At 51.6% G+C, this 17470-nt stretch overlaps 2 protein-coding genes across 4 annotated transcripts; one reads left to right on the top strand and one right to left on the bottom strand.

The window, feature by feature from the left end:
- Window positions 1–361: 361 nt before the first annotated feature.
- Window positions 362–6278, bottom strand: LOC133170649 (zinc finger protein 281-like). 3 transcript variants are annotated; one of them, XM_061303730.1, is made up of 7 exons: window positions 6147–6278; window positions 4278–4671; window positions 3748–3849; window positions 3513–3630; window positions 3266–3349; window positions 3054–3172; window positions 362–2976 (listed from the first exon to the last, which is right to left on the bottom strand). In XM_061303730.1, exons 2-7 carry the CDS (start codon window positions 4629–4631, stop codon window positions 1828–1830), a joined length of 1926 nt encoding a protein of 641 aa, XP_061159714.1. In that variant the 5' UTR covers window positions 4632–4671; window positions 6147–6278; the 3' UTR covers window positions 362–1827. The 3 variants fall into 3 exon arrangements, with proteins under 3 accessions (XP_061159714.1, XP_061159712.1, XP_061159713.1); XM_061303728.1 differs by having other exon boundaries at window positions 5970–6272; XM_061303729.1 differs by having other exon boundaries at window positions 6128–6272.
- A 1153-nt stretch (window positions 6279–7431) lies between these two features.
- kcnj19a (potassium inwardly rectifying channel subfamily J member 19a) lies at window positions 7432–11523 on the top strand. The gene is made up of 3 exons (XM_061303731.1): window positions 7432–8363; window positions 9980–10196; window positions 10718–11523. The coding sequence occupies exons 1-3, from the start codon at window positions 7665–7667 to the stop codon at window positions 11335–11337; spliced, it is 1536 nt and encodes a 511-aa protein (XP_061159715.1). The 5' UTR covers window positions 7432–7664; the 3' UTR covers window positions 11338–11523.
- The last annotated feature ends 5947 nt before the right edge of the window (window positions 11524–17470 follow it).

The following is a 17470-nucleotide window of genomic DNA, read 5'->3' as shown; positions in this document are numbered from 1 at the left end:
GGCCTCGACACATCGTGCTCACCTCGCGCTTATCTCGGGCACACATGTGGCGGGCGGGCGGGCGATCGAGCAGCCGCCATTTTTCAATTTCCATTGTCGTCGTCGTGGCCCTTAGCAACCACCGGCAAGCGAGACTGTTGGTTCATGCTATCCAGCCAAAGTCGACCTCTTAACATATATATAGACAAACTAGATTCTTAACACTATCTTATTCATCTCCTAATGAATTTTTTTTTTTTAGTAAAACTACAAGCAGGTTTTTTGGCATGAGTTTATTGTTTTCTCCCTAATCACTCTTAAATTGACTGGAGTGAAGAACCTTAAATAATAATAATAAAAAAACACAGCTATGACATTTGGCGGTTGTAAAATAAACTCAGAAAAATAGTTTTAATATGTAGTTTTAAAATAAAGGCTTGTAAACAGCGAGATGTGCTATCCCCGCATCTCATGATATATTTGATATCCATATGAGGTATATGAGGCAAATTTTCAGCAGATATCAATCAATGGAAGACATTTTACAATAATGAAAAAAAACAAGCATAAATACATTTACAAATGACGCCTAATATTTACTAAGCAAGGCAATTAATTATCCTATCTGGACTAAGCTAACATTTTTGTCACTCAATTGAATGACTCATTCACAAACACCAAATAATCAGCAGAGCAAATGGCCTAACTAACAACAATGTGAGGGACGGATGGGACACACACACATGGACACACACGCATGGAGACCCCCCCCCCCCCCCCCCACACACACACACACACATACAGCACAGCGTAAGGCTCTAACGAAGAAAAAAGTTTGACCTAATGCAAAAGGGATCAAAGTGCTCAATGGATTCCTTGCAAGAAATGTTGAGGATGAGGGCCACAACTCATCGTGTCAATCCGTACACCAAAGTCTGCCAGGAAAGTATGAAAAAAGTCAAGAAGAAGGCCAAATGTTGAAGGGATAACTACTATACAAGAATAAAACCACAATTTGAATAAGAGGAGGGGATAGATAGATATATATAACAAGGGCGTTAACACTTTATGGAGATGAGATTTCAAGAAAGATCTATGGCACCGTATTAAAAGTCTCATTGTCACTACAAGATGGGAATTTATTTGGCATTCACTCCGCTCAATCCAAATCACATCTTGGCTCTCATTACCATTTTGTTGTTGCCCTTATTATACACATTTGCACACACATGGCAAATGGAAAGGAAAGAAAGGGAGGGAGGGAGAGCCAGCGAGCCAGGGAAACGTTGAAGAGAAGAAAAAAAAAAGTGAAGCGCTTTTCCTATTGCTGTCCACTAGCAACCCCTACTGGTCAACAAACGTTTTATTTTATTTTTATTCCAATGACGTTTTTTGCCCTAAACGACCCTTGTTCTTCCTTGATGGCCACCGTGATTAAATCTGTATCATAATATATATATATATATATATATTCTTATAAATATATATTGATAGATCATATACACAAGCATGGTCAAGAAAAGACTGCATAATCTCTATATTGCCAAAGAGAAAGTGTTTTCAGTGTTCACACTCATTCATCATGTCAGCAACTTCTTGTTTCCTGAGTAGTTCTTTTTTTTTTGCATGACCAATCCTGGGCTATATCGCTACATACTAGCTATTTCAGCTAACTGGTGGAAAATATCACAATATCATAATATTAGTATCGTGGCAAAAACAATACGACACTTTCTGAAACGGTTGTAATTCATAAATAAAAAGGAAAATCAATATCAAGGAAATTAACGGTGGGGAACGAGGAGCGGCATCACAATCAGTCCAAAACTAACTTTGACCTTTGTGGTCTCATCTGAAGCTTTGGCTGCTCGGCGCTTTGGAGGCGACGGCGGCGGCGGGGCTCGGCGGCTCGCCCGCGTCGGCCAACAAGCCGCTGTACCCTGAGAAGTCGGACACGGGCGTCCTTATCGGTTCTTCCGACTTGAATTGCGATCCGAAAGCCTGCGCAAAGTTTTCTATCTGGTAGGGGCTGGCTTTGGAGGAGGGCGGCGGCGGCGGGAACGCGCCTACCGTTGCGCTCTTGCTGGCAGAGGCGTTTAGCTCCTGTGAGGGGGTGAGCTGGTGGTGCTGGTCCAGGAGGTGGAAGGCGGACTGAGGCGAGGACGGCCCAAAGCCGCACTCCGAGTAGAGGAAAGTTCCGTAAGGGGGGGGGAAGCCGGCGCTGTGGTTGCTGCGCTCCAAAGCCTGCAGAAGGAAGCGCGAATACTCGTTTGTCACCACGCCCTTGTCGCCGGCGTCCGGGGCCGGCTGGAGCGCTTCCACGTGCGGCTCGCCCAGATCGAAATGGATGTCGTGGTGGTGGTGGTGGTGCTGCTGCGAGGCGTCGGGTTTGTTGGTGTACTGCTCCAGCAGGCTCTGCAGAACCTCGTCGGGAATGCAGGACTTGTCCAGGCCCGAGTCGGCGTCCGTCATCTGAAGGAGCGCGGCGGGGTGCGGGGACAGCAGGTCGTACTCGCTGGTTGACGACGTGACGTTTTGGAAGTAGCGGCGCTTTTTCAGGAACTGCACGGCGTCGTCGTAGTTGCCCGCTTTTCCGTTTGTCTGCGTGAGATCGTCGCCGGGCTCCACGGAATCGGCTTTCCCGCTTTTCCGATGGGCCTTCTTGAAGGCCATCTTGGGGCCGCGGCCGTGGTGGTGTTGCACGCTGGGACCCGGCTCGCTTTGATTCTCCAACGGGTATTGGTGGACGCCGTAGGCTCCGTTGACAACGTGAGGAGGCGCTCTCAAGCCGGCGTCCTCCCCCTGCCTTTTCTTCTTTCGGCCGCCTCCCTCGGCGGCCATTTTGGAGCGGCTTTTTTTTCTGCCGCTTCCCTGAGTGATTCCGTAGCTGGCCGTGTCCACGCGAGCCAAGTCCAGCGCGCCGGGATCCGGCACTTTCCTCAAGGCATCTCCGCACGTGCGCTTGTGCTTCAGCAGTCGATCGGTCCTGGAAAAAAACTGAAGCGGACAAAGAAATGTTCAAAAAGAAAAGAAAGAATGGATTGGCTCGCTCCAAGTGAAAATGTGCCACCTACCTGTTGGCAATTGTCACATCTGTAGGGCTTCTCGCCGCTGTGCGTGCGCTTATGTCTCTCCATGTGGTACTTCTGGATGAAGCGCATGTTGCACTGGTCGCAGCTGAAGGGCTTCTCTCCTGACATCATCATCATCCCACAATGAGGTGGAAAGTGCAGCTTACAAAAGGAATCAATCGTGCCGTGCCGTGCCGTGCCGTGCCGTGACTCACCGCTGTGGATCTTCTCGTGTCGCTGCAGGAGGTACTTCTGGATGAAACTCATGTTACACTGGCTGCATCGAAACGGCCGCTCACCTAAAAGGGGATGGACGGACGGACACACACGCACACAGACAGGCAGACAGACAGACAGACAGACAGACAGACAGACAGACAGACAGACAGACAGGCAGACAACGTCAGTCGGGCTTCTGGGCTCACGGGCAAAATATCAGCCAGCGCCGGGCGTCGGCGTTACCCGTGTGAATGAGGACGTGTCTGCGCAAATGATAGGAACTCCTGAAGGCAGCGCCGCAGTGCTGGCAGACGTGAGGTTTAGCGCCCGGCGACACGCCGTCCCCCCCATCCGGCAACGGCTACGTTGGAGTGGACAAAGGCTTACAAAGACTCGGCGGCGGGCGTCTAACACAAGTGGCCTCTATAGCAAGGCGTCACAATTGATTTGATCAACTTGAAAATGAAGCGTGTCCAACCTGTGCCTCGCGTCGCTTCTTCCTCGCGCGGCCCTCTTGTCCGTCAGCGTTTGACCTGCGACCTTTCCTCCCGACGGGCTCCTTTCCCAACGGACTCGGCAGCTGCCGGCATGACAAAGGAGGAGGCGTGCGTTTGTTGACAAGGGCCGTCCGGGCAGCCGGCCGTCCGGGCAGCCGTCCGTCCGGGCAGCCGGCCATCCAATTGGCTCTCCCTGACTTTGATGGTAAGTTGCCGTAAACCAAGAAAAACATCTGTACATGTATACACATCTTTGTTTTGGCTCGCTCCAGATAGTAATAGCGCAGGCAGGTCACGTTGGCTTAACCTCGGGAGGCTGCCTACATTGTCACAAGCGTTTGAAGCGGCACAAAAGATGTCTGAGCGCCCACAAGACAGCTGTGGCCCAGCCCCATAGGGAGGGAGAAAAGAAGAAGAAACGACAGCCCTCCTTCTATTTTCCATGCAGAGCTGGCTCCAAAAGTGAAGAACAGCTGGCATTCGTAAAGGTAACGCAACCGACTTTACTCACGTCAGCCACGTTGACGTCGTGCACGAGCAGGTTGTGGTGACCGACGGCGACCTCCAGCAGCCCCGCCGGGTAGAGCGGCAGGCGGTAGTCGTGTTCGCTCACTTTCTCCTGCTTGATGGCGTGGACGTAGTGGCCCGCTCCCGGCAATCTGCCGCCGCCACCGCCGCTACAGTCGGGCGAGTCCCGCTCCTTCTTCAGGATCATCTCCTGCGGCCCCACGGAATGCAGCCGGGTGAAGCTGGTGACGGGCGGCAGGTGGCTGAACATGATCATGCCCGCCCCAAAGTTGGCATCCACCACGCCGCCGTTGGGGCGCAGCAAGTCGTTGCCTAACTTGTCTTGAATGATGCTCATGCTGGCGGGCAAACTCTACGGCGCGCCAGTCCGTCTCATCCTGCCAGGAGAAAGGCGGTACAACATGAAAGTCACTCAGAGTTGACTGAGGCAGGCAACCCCTTTTTCAAATTGAAAAGTAGGTGTTGCTGGCTTTTGAACATGGACAAAAGGGCTGCGTTCTGGCACGGGGACAAATGCAAGCGCTTCCTGTCTGGCGGGATGGGACGGGACGGCACGGGACGGGGCGAGACACGCCATTCATGCCCCGCTTCCCATCCAACGTTAATCTGTCCAAGGGCCCATGTCTGATCCAGTCATCCTATTTGCATGAGGATTCTATGCCAATGAGTACACGGAATACACACATCAAATGGTGCGTGCGTGCTAAGGATGGTGTACAAATACAAATGATGGGGAATTGAAAAAGAGAAACTCCTTCATTGTAACCTTTAAGTCCCGTACGTTGTAAACCACGGGTGCTCAAACAGGTTTAGGGCATCGCTTGCTTTTGGTCCATTTCGACATAACAATCACAAATGGGTCCGTGTTTTAACAATGGAGACAAATTCCTACTGCAACGATGTCACCCCAATTTGAATGCAAGTCTAAACGTGCCATCGTCTCTCCTCACTAAGTCCCGCTAAAGCTACAATTAGAGTAAATATGCACAGGAAACGACTTGCTCAAATTCTTACACCGCAGCTATAGAAATCTTAAACTCGGGATCCAAATTGGCGCCCCCCATGCCATAGTTTGCCAAACACAAAAGTTACTAGTGATCCCATTCCTAGCTGATTAGAAATGACAGACCCAGTACTCGCATTTAGGACTCACTTTTAAGGTTGAAATGAAATGCTTTAGTCTTGGTTTAATCTCGCTGCTCCGTAGAGGCAAGAAGGCTAAGAATGATGCTAACCATCTCGCGTCCGTCTGTCTGTCCGTCCGTCCGTCGTCTTGTTCTTTGTGATGCGGGACAATAATGAATGCACGCACGCACGCACGCATTTTCAAAGCCTTCAGAAATCGGACCAAACGTGCAACGTCCTGGCTTGGATCTGCGGCCAGGCGCTACAACTCGATCCAAAAGTTACCCGGAGTGTTGAATTTGAAGATCGTCGAGGAAGGACGCTTGCGATCAAATAACCAAGGACGAAAGAGCAACTACAACTTTTCAAATTAAAAAATGGAATTTTTCATTTATATCTACTGATTTGGCGAGAGCTGGTGATTCCGTTTCACCGGACACCGGAGCGAGCGAGCGCACACGTTGGGTGGAGGGAGCAGCGACCATGACCCACAATAAAAGTCCCGAGCGAACAATATGATGCTCAGTGCCATTAGCTTAGCAATGCTAACCTAGCGGTGGGTGACTGGGAGACGGCGGGTCAGACGGCGGGCGGTCAGACGGCGGGCGCGCGGTCGGGCAGCTTTTGTTGTCTGTCCCGCACGAGAAGTTTCAACTTTCCGAGACGGAGCCGCTTCGAACCGGACTTTTTTCCTTTTCCTTTTCTTACCCCAGCCGGCGTGTCTTACCGGCGCCTGACCACTACAAGCCGCTCCTCGGATCGGCGTCGTCGGGGCTCCCTTTCCCCCCAAACCTAGATGCAAAACATTGTTCTCTCGCCGCTCCCGGGTTCTTCCATCTTGGCTGCGCGCTGGGCATTGTGGGTCTTGTACGTGCACGCGCGCGCGCCCGCCCGCCCGCACACGCGCTCCAAGCAGTTTACTGTCACGATTATGGGCCAGAATGTAGTTTTGCATTGAAATGGCTTTATTAGTTCTAAATGTGTCACAACAGATGGAAATCAGCGTCGCCCAAGTCTGATAGTTGTTGACTACAGATGAATAGTGGAAATGTAGTCATTTTACAGCATGGACTGGCAAGTGCATGGGAGAAAGTGCATGGGAGAGTGTAGGAGGTTAAAAGTAGAAGAATAAATCCTGAACTCTGAGCCCACCTCAGATGATTTCCACATTGTCTCGCGCTGTCTCTGTGCACTGACCAAGGGCAAGAACGAGACGAGTAGAGAAGAGCCTGCTGCGTGCACACCTTCTCCAAGGTGAGGCAAACAAAGGCAGGAACGTGCTTCGCCCTCATGAGCGTGTCGGATGACGAAGACGCTTGTACATCAGTGATTCATAATTCAGAACCTCTTTGTTTCTTCCCGCCTGCTCGCCATGAATCGAACTAACAAAGCATGCGGCGGATGTTCCCAAAATAAAGAAAAGTGAGCCGCGTAACAGATGGCGTTACCGGGCGAGTGGGCGCTCTAATCCTCCCTCAAAGATCACAGTTCCCTCTTGTTGGGCCAGAAAGTTTGGACGAAGCCAGGAAAGAAAAGAAAAGAGTAGACAGCTGTTGTCATGACATTCAACTTGTCCGTCCCGACGCACAGGATCTAAATCGGTCTTTCTTTGCATTCTATTTTTGTTCTGGTGATTTGTTATTATTTAGTCGGTAAAATGTAAATATGTGGCTCGTATTATTCATGAGTGATTAGTTACGAGCTTTCGTCACGGAACGAATTACACTCGCAAATAGAAGGCTGATCCCTGAGGGAAAAAGGTACGTATCGCTGAGGAATGTAGCTGCACTTTGGTCAGTCTGCCTCTAGATGGCGTAATCGGCCACTAGCTTTCTCAAACGCGGGAGTGCTATCCTAACCATATACGTATAAGCCCATTGGAAAAGGCCACGAGGTATGTACCAAAACGGGAATTAGTGGCTCCAACCCGCATACTGATCAAATCGGGCAAATGAAGCAATAGGAGGGACTATTGCTGACACACGTGGTTACGCGTAACTCTCCTGCTCTTCTTTCTCTCGCCCTCTTGCACGCACGCAGGCACGCACGCAGGCAGGCACACCTCCTCATCCATCCTCCTCCTCCTCCTCCTCCTCCTCCTCTTCCTCAGATGGAAAGGCAAGCTTCGACCGGTGGACTAAGCGCAAGCACTTCCCGTGCGTAAAGGGTGACCATGGCGCCTTTTACGCGCCGCAGGTAACCGGGGGAAACGATGAAGTAGTCGCTTACTTTGTATCGCGCTGAGATGGCAGCACTTCGCAGGAAATTCGGGGAGGACTACCAGGTGGTCAACACCAATCGGGCTGGGGGCGGCGGCGGGTTTTCGGTTCCGGCGGCCAAGAAAAAGAGGCAGCGCTTTGTGGAGAAGAACGGCCGCTGCAACGTGCAGCACGGCAACCTGGGCGGAGAGACCAGCCGTTACCTGTCGGACCTTTTCACCACCTTGGTGGACCTCAAGTGGCGCTGGAACCTTCTCATCTTCATCCTCACCTACACGGTGGCCTGGCTGGTGATGGCGTCCATGTGGTGGGTGATCGCCTTCATCCGCGGCGACCTGCAGGAGCAGCAGCAGCAGCACCACGCTGGCCGTGACGCGTCCTACACGCCGTGCGTGGCCAACGTGTACAACTTCCCCTCCGCCTTCCTCTTCTTCATCGAGACGGAGGCCACCATCGGCTACGGCTACCGCTACATCACGGAAAAGTGTCCCGAGGGCATCATCCTCTTCCTCTTCCAGTCGCTGCTGGGCTCCATCGTGGACGCCTTCCTCATCGGCTGCATGTTCATCAAGATGTCGCAGCCCAAGAAGCGGGCCGAGACGCTCATGTTCAGCCAGGACGCCGTGGTCTCGCAGCGGGACGGCCGGCTGTGCCTCATGTTCCGCGTGGGCAACCTGCGCAACAGCCACATGGTATCGGCGCAGATCCGATGCAAGCTCATCAAGGTGAGTGAGATGGACTGCAAAGTAACTCCCATTTGAAATTCCACCTCCAAAATGAGCAAAAAGTTCCGCACGAATGCGTTTGTTTCTTTGACAAAAGTTATCTGGATATGCATTGGCAAAAGAAGCTTAATTGGAGCCTGATTAAGCTTTTGGCAGGGAATTGACAAAAAGCTAAATATGGTGGCTCAAATGTGATGGCGGCGGCAGCTGTTGAATCTCCTCGTTGGCCGACGAGCATTACGCTCAGGCCACGTTGACTGAAGCGAGAGAGCGAGCGAGAGAGCGAGCGAGCAGGTGTCATTGCTCGGCTTTTTAGGTGGAAGCAAACAGCTCACACGCTGGCTGCGTGGCCTTATCTGCTATCAGCCGGCCAGCAGGTGCGAGATAAGAGGCTGACTCCACCATGCCGTGCCGTGCCGTGCCGTGCCGTGCCGTGCCGTGCCGTGCACGTCAGGTAGGTGTGAAAGCAGGAGCACACTTGGCCTTCCAAGAGACACGAGTAGCCCAGTGAGTCAAATAAAGTCAGTGCAAAACATTCAATTGTATTTTATGGCACCCCGGAACTCACTGGCACGGAAGCTTTTGCTTTCGACATCTCGGACGACGGCCGCCTCTGCTCAAAAGGGTCATAATCCAGTTTTAGCCCTGGAATTTTTCATCATCTCTGGAAGATGACCATTTATAACGTTGATATCGTAAATCTTCGTTTTTTCCTTTTCTTTATCTACTGTGTGTTTTGTTGGGGGAGCAACCTAAAAGCTGCAGCGGAACAAGAGAGCAAAAAGGATTGACCGAGCGAGCGAGCGGCTGCTCTTTTAATTATCACAATTGACTTCCTTTCCACATTCAGCGTGCAAAAAGGGGCTGTAAAAAAAAGAAAAGAAAAGACAAACAGCATTAGCTGGGAGCTGCTTCTCTTTTCTCCATACTGGAGGCTTAATGATGCGTGAAGGAGGAGGAGGAGGAGGAGGACTTGGACTTTTTCTTTCTTTCCACATTGGCAAGCATAAAGCATCAAGGCGCATGTTGAACCAGAAGACATTTCAGGTCGGGAAAAAGCAGCTAGCCAAAGGTTTGCCAATGACATCAAGTGTCTTGCCTTTGTGGATGATTTCCACTTGTTGTCATATTCATTTCAATTTGGCGAGGGAGCGAAAAGGCCAGCAGGCAGGCCAGCCAGCAGGCCGGCCACTCGCTTCTTTCTATTGGCCAAGGTGCATGGCGGGGGCTCTTGACTCGCGGGCCACTCTTTTGACGACAATATTTTGAAAGCCAAAGAAAGGGCCCTTCTTTGGGCCCTTGTGTGGCGGAGCAGCCTTCCTTATTCCTCCGCCATCGGTTTAGCATGAAACAATAGCGGCAGGCTGCAGGCCAACGAGGGCTCACTTGGCGGGATGACGTGCAAACCTGCAACAAAAAGACCAGCATGCTTCCATGACAGGACAGGACAGGTGCATTGAGCCGACATCATCTAGCTTTCTCTATGATGCACAAAGGTGTTAGCATCAATAATATTTGTGCTCGGGTCGCTGTGTGAATAACCACCATGTGCCATTTGCTCAATATGCAAAGAAGCAATTAGCTTTGCTTTTTGTTTCGATTCATCCGTCATTCAGTCTCGCCAGACCCCCGAGGGCGAGTTCCTGCCCCTGGACCAGCGCGAGCTGGACGTGGGCTTCGGCACAGGGGCCGACCAACTCTTCCTGGTCTCGCCGCTGACCATCTGCCACGAGATCAACCCCAAGAGCCCCTTCTTCGACCTGTCCCAGCGCTCGCTCACCAACGAGCAGTTTGAAATCGTGGTCATCCTGGAGGGCATCGTGGAGACCACCGGTGAGCCGCCACCACCCAGTAACCTGACATATTAGTCAGTCAGCGCAGATAGATTCAAGAGTTGCCATGTTTGAGCGTGCCAAACTTTGAGCCACTTTGAAATCCCATGCAAACGGATGAAATGGGGCGGCGTTTTTTATTCCTGGCCCATGCCGTGTGACAAATGTGGCGAGCCGTCAACCGAAATGACCGCATCGGAGTTTTGGGGGGGGGATCATGTTCAAATAAGGATAAAATAGCAATCACAATAGATAGTATAGTAAAAGATCTTACTCAAAGCTTTCGGGCGGGCTTTGGGCGGGCTTGGGCAGGCCTTTCGCTGTGGCCACGGGGTCTGTGTTGTGATGATAGTGCCATTAAAGCATGCGGCGCGCCACTGCAAGTTGATGGCTCGCTATCCCTCAAGTGGAAGGCTTTATCCTCAGCCTCAACTTTCGACGCTGTCCAAAGGAGGATTTGAAGACTTTTGCGAGAACACTCGACTCTCTTCGTGCTGCACTACAACATTGTTTTGGTTGCAGGCATGACGTGCCAGGCGCGCACCTCGTACACAGAGGACGAGGTCCTGTGGGGACATCGCTTCCTGCCCGTCATGTCCCTGGAGGAGGGCTTCTTCCGGGTGGACTACTCGCAGTTCCACAGCACCTTCGAGGTCCCCACGCCGCCGTATAGCGTCAAAGAGCACGAGGAGAAGAATTCCCTGCCGTCGCCCGCGTCCACGCCGGCGCCGGCCGAGAGCCGAGGGGCCCGACGCGACCGCCTTTTCTCCGTGGACTGCATCAGCGCGGCGGCGGCAGCGACCGCCGGGGCTCGGCTGCCCAGCAAGTTGCAGCGGATCAGCTCGTCCGGAAAGGAGGACCTCCAGAGGAAGGTGTTGATGCTGAGCTCGCAGCGCTCCGAGAAGGCCTGCAGCACCGGGGACCTGCCGCTCAAGCTCCAGCGCCTCGGATCCTCTCCCGGGCCCGACGGCTCGCCGGAGGCGGGATCGGAAGCCGTGTCCCAGTCCGTCGGGGACCTGTGCCAGCGCAGCCCGATGAGCACCTTGTGCCCGACCCAGCCGCACGCGCGCAGCCCCCTTTTGTCGGCCGGCGGGAGGCCCCAAGACAACCTGCCTGCCAAGCTGCGCAAGATGAACCGCTGAATTTTGGGGGGGGGGGGGAATATATTTATGTATATATCCCAGATGAGCAGCTCTGACGTAAAGGCAACATTGGCAATGATTCACCAAACCGCTCAGTGCCATAGGAGCCTCAACTGACAAATGGAGCCACCGTGCTGCATGTACACAAATCTTAGTTTTATTCACCAATAAATGATAATCACCCTTCTTGCGTCTGATTTGTCAGTCATCAAGCCAATGTTTCCCAAGCCTTCTTGAACCGAGACATATTTCACACGGGGCAAAAAACCTACCGATGCGATTAGTTCAAATGGAATAAGGGAGAGTTGACGTCAACAAATATACATCTCATGTCATAAAAGAACGTGATGCAACCAGAGTGCCCCAGAGGGAGCGTTGATATCTCTCGTTCACTCTCAACGAGGATGACGTTAACAACAAACATCCAACAAGCAAAGGAAGGCAAGCAGCGAGCGATCAATGCTCCGGGAGTGTTTGCCTGGAACGGCCCACTTGGAGGAAGGAAGCTTGCGAGCTTGCGTCGCTCCCATCGCTCATAACAAAACCATTGGCAAACAGCTGGTAAAGGGACGAAGAAGAGAAAATACTAGATAAGCTGTGCTTCTCTAAAATGATCCTGATGCCCGTTATACTTCATCCAGTGGACACTTGAATCCAATGACTGGGCCTCAATGAAAGGAAAACCAAAACTAAACAGGCGTCTGCCGTCAATCAAATGTGAGCATTGCCACGCCGACCGCAGAAATTCACAACACGAGAGTCGAAATTGGAGTGGGATTGGATTCGGGAGCCTTTGTTTTGCAGCAATCGCAGCGACACACCCATATATCTTGCCAGTGAGAGCAATGCCGGCAGACACGTATTGGGAGAAAAGCAGATCTGAGCATCTACGACCGCTCTCAAGAATCAAGGTGGCTGGGGGGGGGGGGGGGATCAATAGCTTGTGATGGAACTTTAGCCTCACAGGGAATCCATACCCGGGACGGAGACCTCCCTTCATCGTGCCAACACCTCCGGCAGGTCGTGCCTTTGTGCCAATTATTCACACCGCGGCAACTCGCAAATGGGACTCGCCCAACGTGAACATTCCAAGCGATCAAAGGCCAGGCGTGGAGAACATCTGCGGCCGTTTCAGGTATCCAATTTTCATTCACGCCAACGCCTGCCTGCCTGCCTGCCTGCCTGCCTGCCTGCATGGCTGCCTGCGTGGCTGCCTGCATGGCTGCCTGCGTGGCTGCCTGCATGGCTGCCTGCGTGGCTGCCAGCGTGGCTGCCTGCCTGCCTGAGAAAGAGGCCGCATTACCTGTGGACATTATTAAAAATAAAATGTTCTTGTCCAAGATGGCAGACGCCAGGTGGAGCCGGTAAACAAACCTCAGCTGTTATTTTCTTATCCAAGTCAAACTTATTATCATTGTTGTTTTTTTTTAATACCACTGACTTCTAATCAAAAGAAAGAAAGAAGAGTGAAAGGGGTGAATTTGCCAATGAGCTAGGAGAGGATTTGCAGCAATTCCTCCAGCCTCAAGAAGCTATTGGTGCCCTTGGTGGGAGAAACAATGACAGGCTGGAGAAACGACTGTCGCAATGGTAATGTTGATCATAATGCTACGTCCAACAATAATAACAATGACAGCACCCCTGCAAACAGGCTTGACTGTACTGCCGTGCCGCCATGCTGCTTTTGTCCATTTAAAAAGCTCTTTTCTTACTGTTGGACAATATCCATCTCATTCGTCTTTCTGCTTATGCTCCCCCATCCCGACAGCACACTGCGTGCTTTTTCCCAAGCTGGACAAATAGCTGCTCTGGTGCTATCTCTGCTGCGAAATTGTACTTGTCAAACACACGCGGCGGCGGCGGCGGCGGCAAAAAAAAAAAAAAAAACTCCCATGTTGCCCGAGTCGCCCATTCCTCCCTCTTCTGTAACATTGATGCTAGCCTGTCTATGTTAGCATTCATGAAGTTAGCATACTTTGGTTAGGCACAATTATGTTTAGGTTGAACCGTCTTGGCCAAATTGAAGGCCGCACTTAGCGGCTATTGTACCGGCAACATTTGTCGAGTAGCATTCGAAAATTCTCTTTGTCCAATGGAAGGCCTCCCTCCCATGTAATAGACACGTCCCTCCTTCAGGTCCATCTGTCATTGTACTTCATCAATAATACGTACATGCATGCGTCCAAATAAATAATAATGAAGTGTAAGTGGTAATGATAAAAAAAATAATGAAAGAAAACGGCTTTCTAGTGGCGGCCTCATTTGTAGGTGTCAAAGTATAATTAATGCGCATAGCCAGCTCACGCTGCAACTGTGTCGCCAGCACACGCGCCTAATGAATGACTTTCCGTTGAGTTCAAGCTCTCTTGTTCTCACTCAAACAAAAGCGTTAGCCCAGTTCCGCCGTTCCGTCAGATAATTCCCACATTGAGATTCATCACCGCTTGTTTGCCTCCCGGATCTTTTTTTTGGGCTTCTTTTCACAGACAGGCAACACGACAATTAGTCGAGTCGATGGCCGTCATAGTTATTCATCGATGATTAGTGTTTGTGCCGGCACATCCGGAGCAAACGTTACGAGCTGCCGCCGCCGCCGCCGCCGCCGCCGCCGCCGCCGCCGCCGTCTTTCCCTTCTATGGCCAGAGGAGGGGGAGAGGGCTGATGATTTTCATTCCGTGGTCCTCAGCTACGACTACAAATGCAATTTAGCTCCGATGAAATAATATCCTCTGAAAAGACAATCACGGCGAGGAGGCCGCAGCGGCCGCCCTTTTCTTCTCGATGGTGATTGTGAGATGGCCGAGACACTAAGTTGTCTTTTTGTGTATAAAATAGGAGCAAAATCTGCCCAGGTTGTTTTTGTTATTTGATGGCGCGGGTCTCGGGATGAGACGCTCTGCTGTTTTCCCATTTGCTTCCCCCACACTTCCGTGGCAGGTGCCAATTGGAAAAAGAAGGAACATTTCTCACTGTCCCTTGGCGTGCCCCCTTAAAGAATAGAAGGGGACCGACTGGTGATGCTCGTCAAAGCGCAGCGGGTCCTTTTGAGCGAGAAAGGAAGCTCCCAGGGAAATGATGGCAAACAGCTTCTGTGCACTGAGCATTTTACACATCTGAAAAAAAGAAGAAGAAAAATCGCAACTGGACACATTTTTCTATTTTTCTTGTTTTCGATGTTCTACTTGAGTTGTTTTCAGTTCTATTCATTTTATAATTGACAATGTCATTATCTTTTATGATCATTATTAGATGAGAAAAAAGCCTTGGCTAAAGTGAACATGTTAGTTCTCTAACATGTGCGGTTGTATTTATCCAGCTAGTCTTTCTCACCCATCAGTGACTTCAGGCGCGCCCCAGGGCTGTGTCCGAGGCCCCTGCTTTTCATCATCTACCTCCTCCTCGGTCAATGTTTCCCCCCCCCCCCATTGCTTCGTGAACGACGTGGTTGTCGTTCTTTGTCCTTATCTGTTTTCAAATTTGGGGTAACATCACGGCAAGTCTGCGTGCGGCCGCTCGATTGCCCGCGGTCTGACTTTTAATGAGGTCGTGTCCGATGACGAGCGCCTTCCGGCGGCAACGGCTCGGTTGGCTCGCTACGGCCAGCCGTATTGTTTCTTTCATGTCGCACTCGCTGCTGCGGCTGGTTCTCATTCATTGAGACTTTTAAGATGGCGGCCAAAATTCCTTTCAAGTATAATTGCTCTGCTCTGCTTGGTCAAGGACGACATCTGAGACCTCTTTGTCTGCTGTCCTTCAACCTTTTTAAGACCAAACGGGTTCCTTTCCAGGAGAAAGAACTCCATTTCGGGTCTCCCACTTTGGGCTTCAAAGACAGCAATTGTGTTTCAAGTTGTTGGTTTTCAATTTGAAAACATGCTTTGAGTTTTAAATGAAAGATTCAAATGATGTTTAGCCTTTGGAGCAAGGCTTACGCTTTTAAAGAAGGCCTTCCAAATGTTAAGATCGGCTTTCCGTGACGCTTCAAATGAGGCTTCATGTTGACAAGTAGCTCAAGTAGGGCCTTCATTGGGTCGCACAAGCCATCCCCAATGACGTAGGATGATGCAGATTAGCTACTGCCTCCTCCATGTGTCGGCTCATCTCGCTGAAATTAGAAACTAAAAAAAGGTCAACGGACGCCGGCCGGACAGCATCCTGGCCTCGTGTCCCATCCGCCCGCCCGCCACACTCGCCTCCGGGCCGAGCGAGCCGGAAAGGTCGCCGTCCTCCGAGGATTAATATTCAAATCGGAGCTGTGCGTAAACAGCAGCTGAGGCCCCCAAGAAGGGCAAATATTTTAGTGCCGCCCGCAGACCAAGCGCAAAAATCCATTTTCATTTTCAGCCTACCGTAACTCAAGCCAAAAGCTTCAACTTGCCGGCGAGTCGTCGATTAAAGGAAAACACTGGCGCGTGACCTCAAAAATGTTCTTAAAGCCACCGAAGAGGAAAGAAAAGTTGAGGCCTCGGGATGTTGATGTCTGGCAACAAGGCTAGAACAGTTGGCCTAGCTAGCCAAAGCTCATCTGGGTGGAGGAGGGCCCGAGTAGATGCGAGTTGCACGCACGCACGCACGCACGCACGCCTGGGATTACAAGGCACCAGCCTTGATTGTCGGGCTGCCGCGGTAACAGCTCTGCTCTTTTGCTTTGCAAAGATGAAATGCTTGCACAAAGGCATCGGGCTTGCTTTGCGTGCTTGGTGGAAAGCTTTTGTGTTTTTCTTTTGTGTTGTAAATGTAAAGTTTTCTTCTTCAACTCCAGCCAGCCTCAATGTGGTCGGTCGGTCGGTCGGTCGGTCGGTCCCTGCGCGTGCTCACCGATAAGGAGCGCCAAGACCAAACGGCACTTACTTATCCTACCCAAAGCCACAACAGCGACGTTAGGCGCGTGCGTCCCTCTCTCTCTCTCTCTCTCTCTCTCTCTCTCTCTCTGGAAGTCCTCGCCCTGCGTAAATCAGCAGGCTGGACGTTTGGGATGATCAGCATTTGCTCAACAGAGGAATGAACGGGCCTCGCGGTGACCTTCGGCATCTTGCGCCGTTTGCACAGCCCCACCTCTCGGCCTTGAATAAATGTTGCCATTAGCATTTTGACATTTGCGCTGCGGCGCACCGGGTATTAAAAGGCACGTTTGCAGCCCTGGGCGCGGTGCGGTGCGGCGCGCCGGCGCCACGTGCTCCTTCGTCCTTTGCCTGCCTGATGCCGTTACGCCGCTCGCTAGCATGGCTAGCTTGAGTGCCCCGGCGTAACTTTTGGAGTCGTCGTCAATTGCTCGGCTTTCAAATACGGCCTTGGCAAGATTTGAGGTTTTTGATCATTATGCAGTATTTACTATTCCATATGGCGTCATGTCTCCTGATCTGCTTTTCTCCAGGCAGCTCTCAGAGACGTCCGTGTAGGCTGGCCTCACCTCTCAACCTAATGTGTGAGTGTGTGTGTGTGTGGGGGGGGGGCTGTGCACCCTATCTATCGGTAATCAAACCAATAGAATTGACGCCATTGCATTATGTTGGAGGGCCGCCTGGCCACCCGCCTGCCTGGCCGCCCGCCTGCCTGGCCGCCCGGCCAGCCTGCACCATTGGCGCTCCTTTATCATAAGCGCTGCAGATAAATAGAGGTGAGGGGACAAGATTAAACACATGAAGTGAGACAGCACAGGAAGATGGCGCGCTCGGCGTGCGCTCCAAAATACATGGGCAGCCACCTTTCTTTGCCATGCGATCGCGGACAAAACAAGCGGTGGTATTTTCACATCATTCGGTGGTGCGGCTGCGCAAATGGGAGACACGGATACGGACGGGGTGTGAATGAATCGGGGGAGGCACGAGGGAGGATGTTTTGACGCGAGCCAACACGTCGCTGACAGATAGATGATTAGCGTGCGGCGTTATCGGGAGGACACCGTGGCCCTCGACACGTCAACGGAACTTTCCGGGAGACGACGAATGTTCCGTGACGTGTGAGGCCACCGTGAGTGCAACCGGGGTCATGGACATGGAAATGGAATGAAGCGAACATTTCACAATGTCAATTTGGAGTGCACTTTTTCTTTGCCTTTTGTTTACCATTCAAAACAGTAAGTGAAACCAAGACTGGAAATAAAAGTGGCCACTATTCAACATTTCCAGCACAA

The sequence above is a fragment of the Syngnathus typhle genome, linkage group LG17 (assembly GCF_033458585.1).
Source record: "Syngnathus typhle isolate RoL2023-S1 ecotype Sweden linkage group LG17, RoL_Styp_1.0, whole genome shotgun sequence".
Taxonomy (NCBI): domain Eukaryota; kingdom Metazoa; phylum Chordata; class Actinopteri; order Syngnathiformes; family Syngnathidae; genus Syngnathus; species Syngnathus typhle.
This window is presented reverse-complemented; position numbering and strand designations above follow the sequence as displayed.

What these genes read in the sequence shown, in the direction of transcription:
- LOC133170649 (XM_061303730.1), bottom strand. Translation starts at nt 4,631, where the DNA reads ATGAGCATCATTCAAGACAAGTTAGGCAACGACTTGCTGCGCCCCAAC. An exon ending in ACGACGTCAACGTGGCTGAC is followed by an intron (nt 3,850 to 4,277) that starts GTGAGTAAAGTC and finishes TCATGCCGGCAG; the next exon opens with CTGCCGAGTCCGTTGGGAAA. An exon ending in ACACGTCCTCATTCACACGG is followed by an intron (nt 3,350 to 3,512) that starts GTAACGCCGACG and finishes ATCCCCTTTTAG; the next exon opens with GTGAGCGGCCGTTTCGATGC.
- kcnj19a (XM_061303731.1), top strand. Translation starts at nt 7,665, where the DNA reads ATGGCAGCACTTCGCAGGAAATTCGGGGAGGACTACCAGGTGGTCAAC. An exon ending in TCCGATGCAAGCTCATCAAG is followed by an intron (nt 8,364 to 9,979) that starts GTGAGTGAGATG and finishes TCCGTCATTCAG; the next exon opens with TCTCGCCAGACCCCCGAGGG. An exon ending in GGGCATCGTGGAGACCACCG is followed by an intron (nt 10,197 to 10,717) that starts GTGAGCCGCCAC and finishes TTTTGGTTGCAG; the next exon opens with GCATGACGTGCCAGGCGCGC.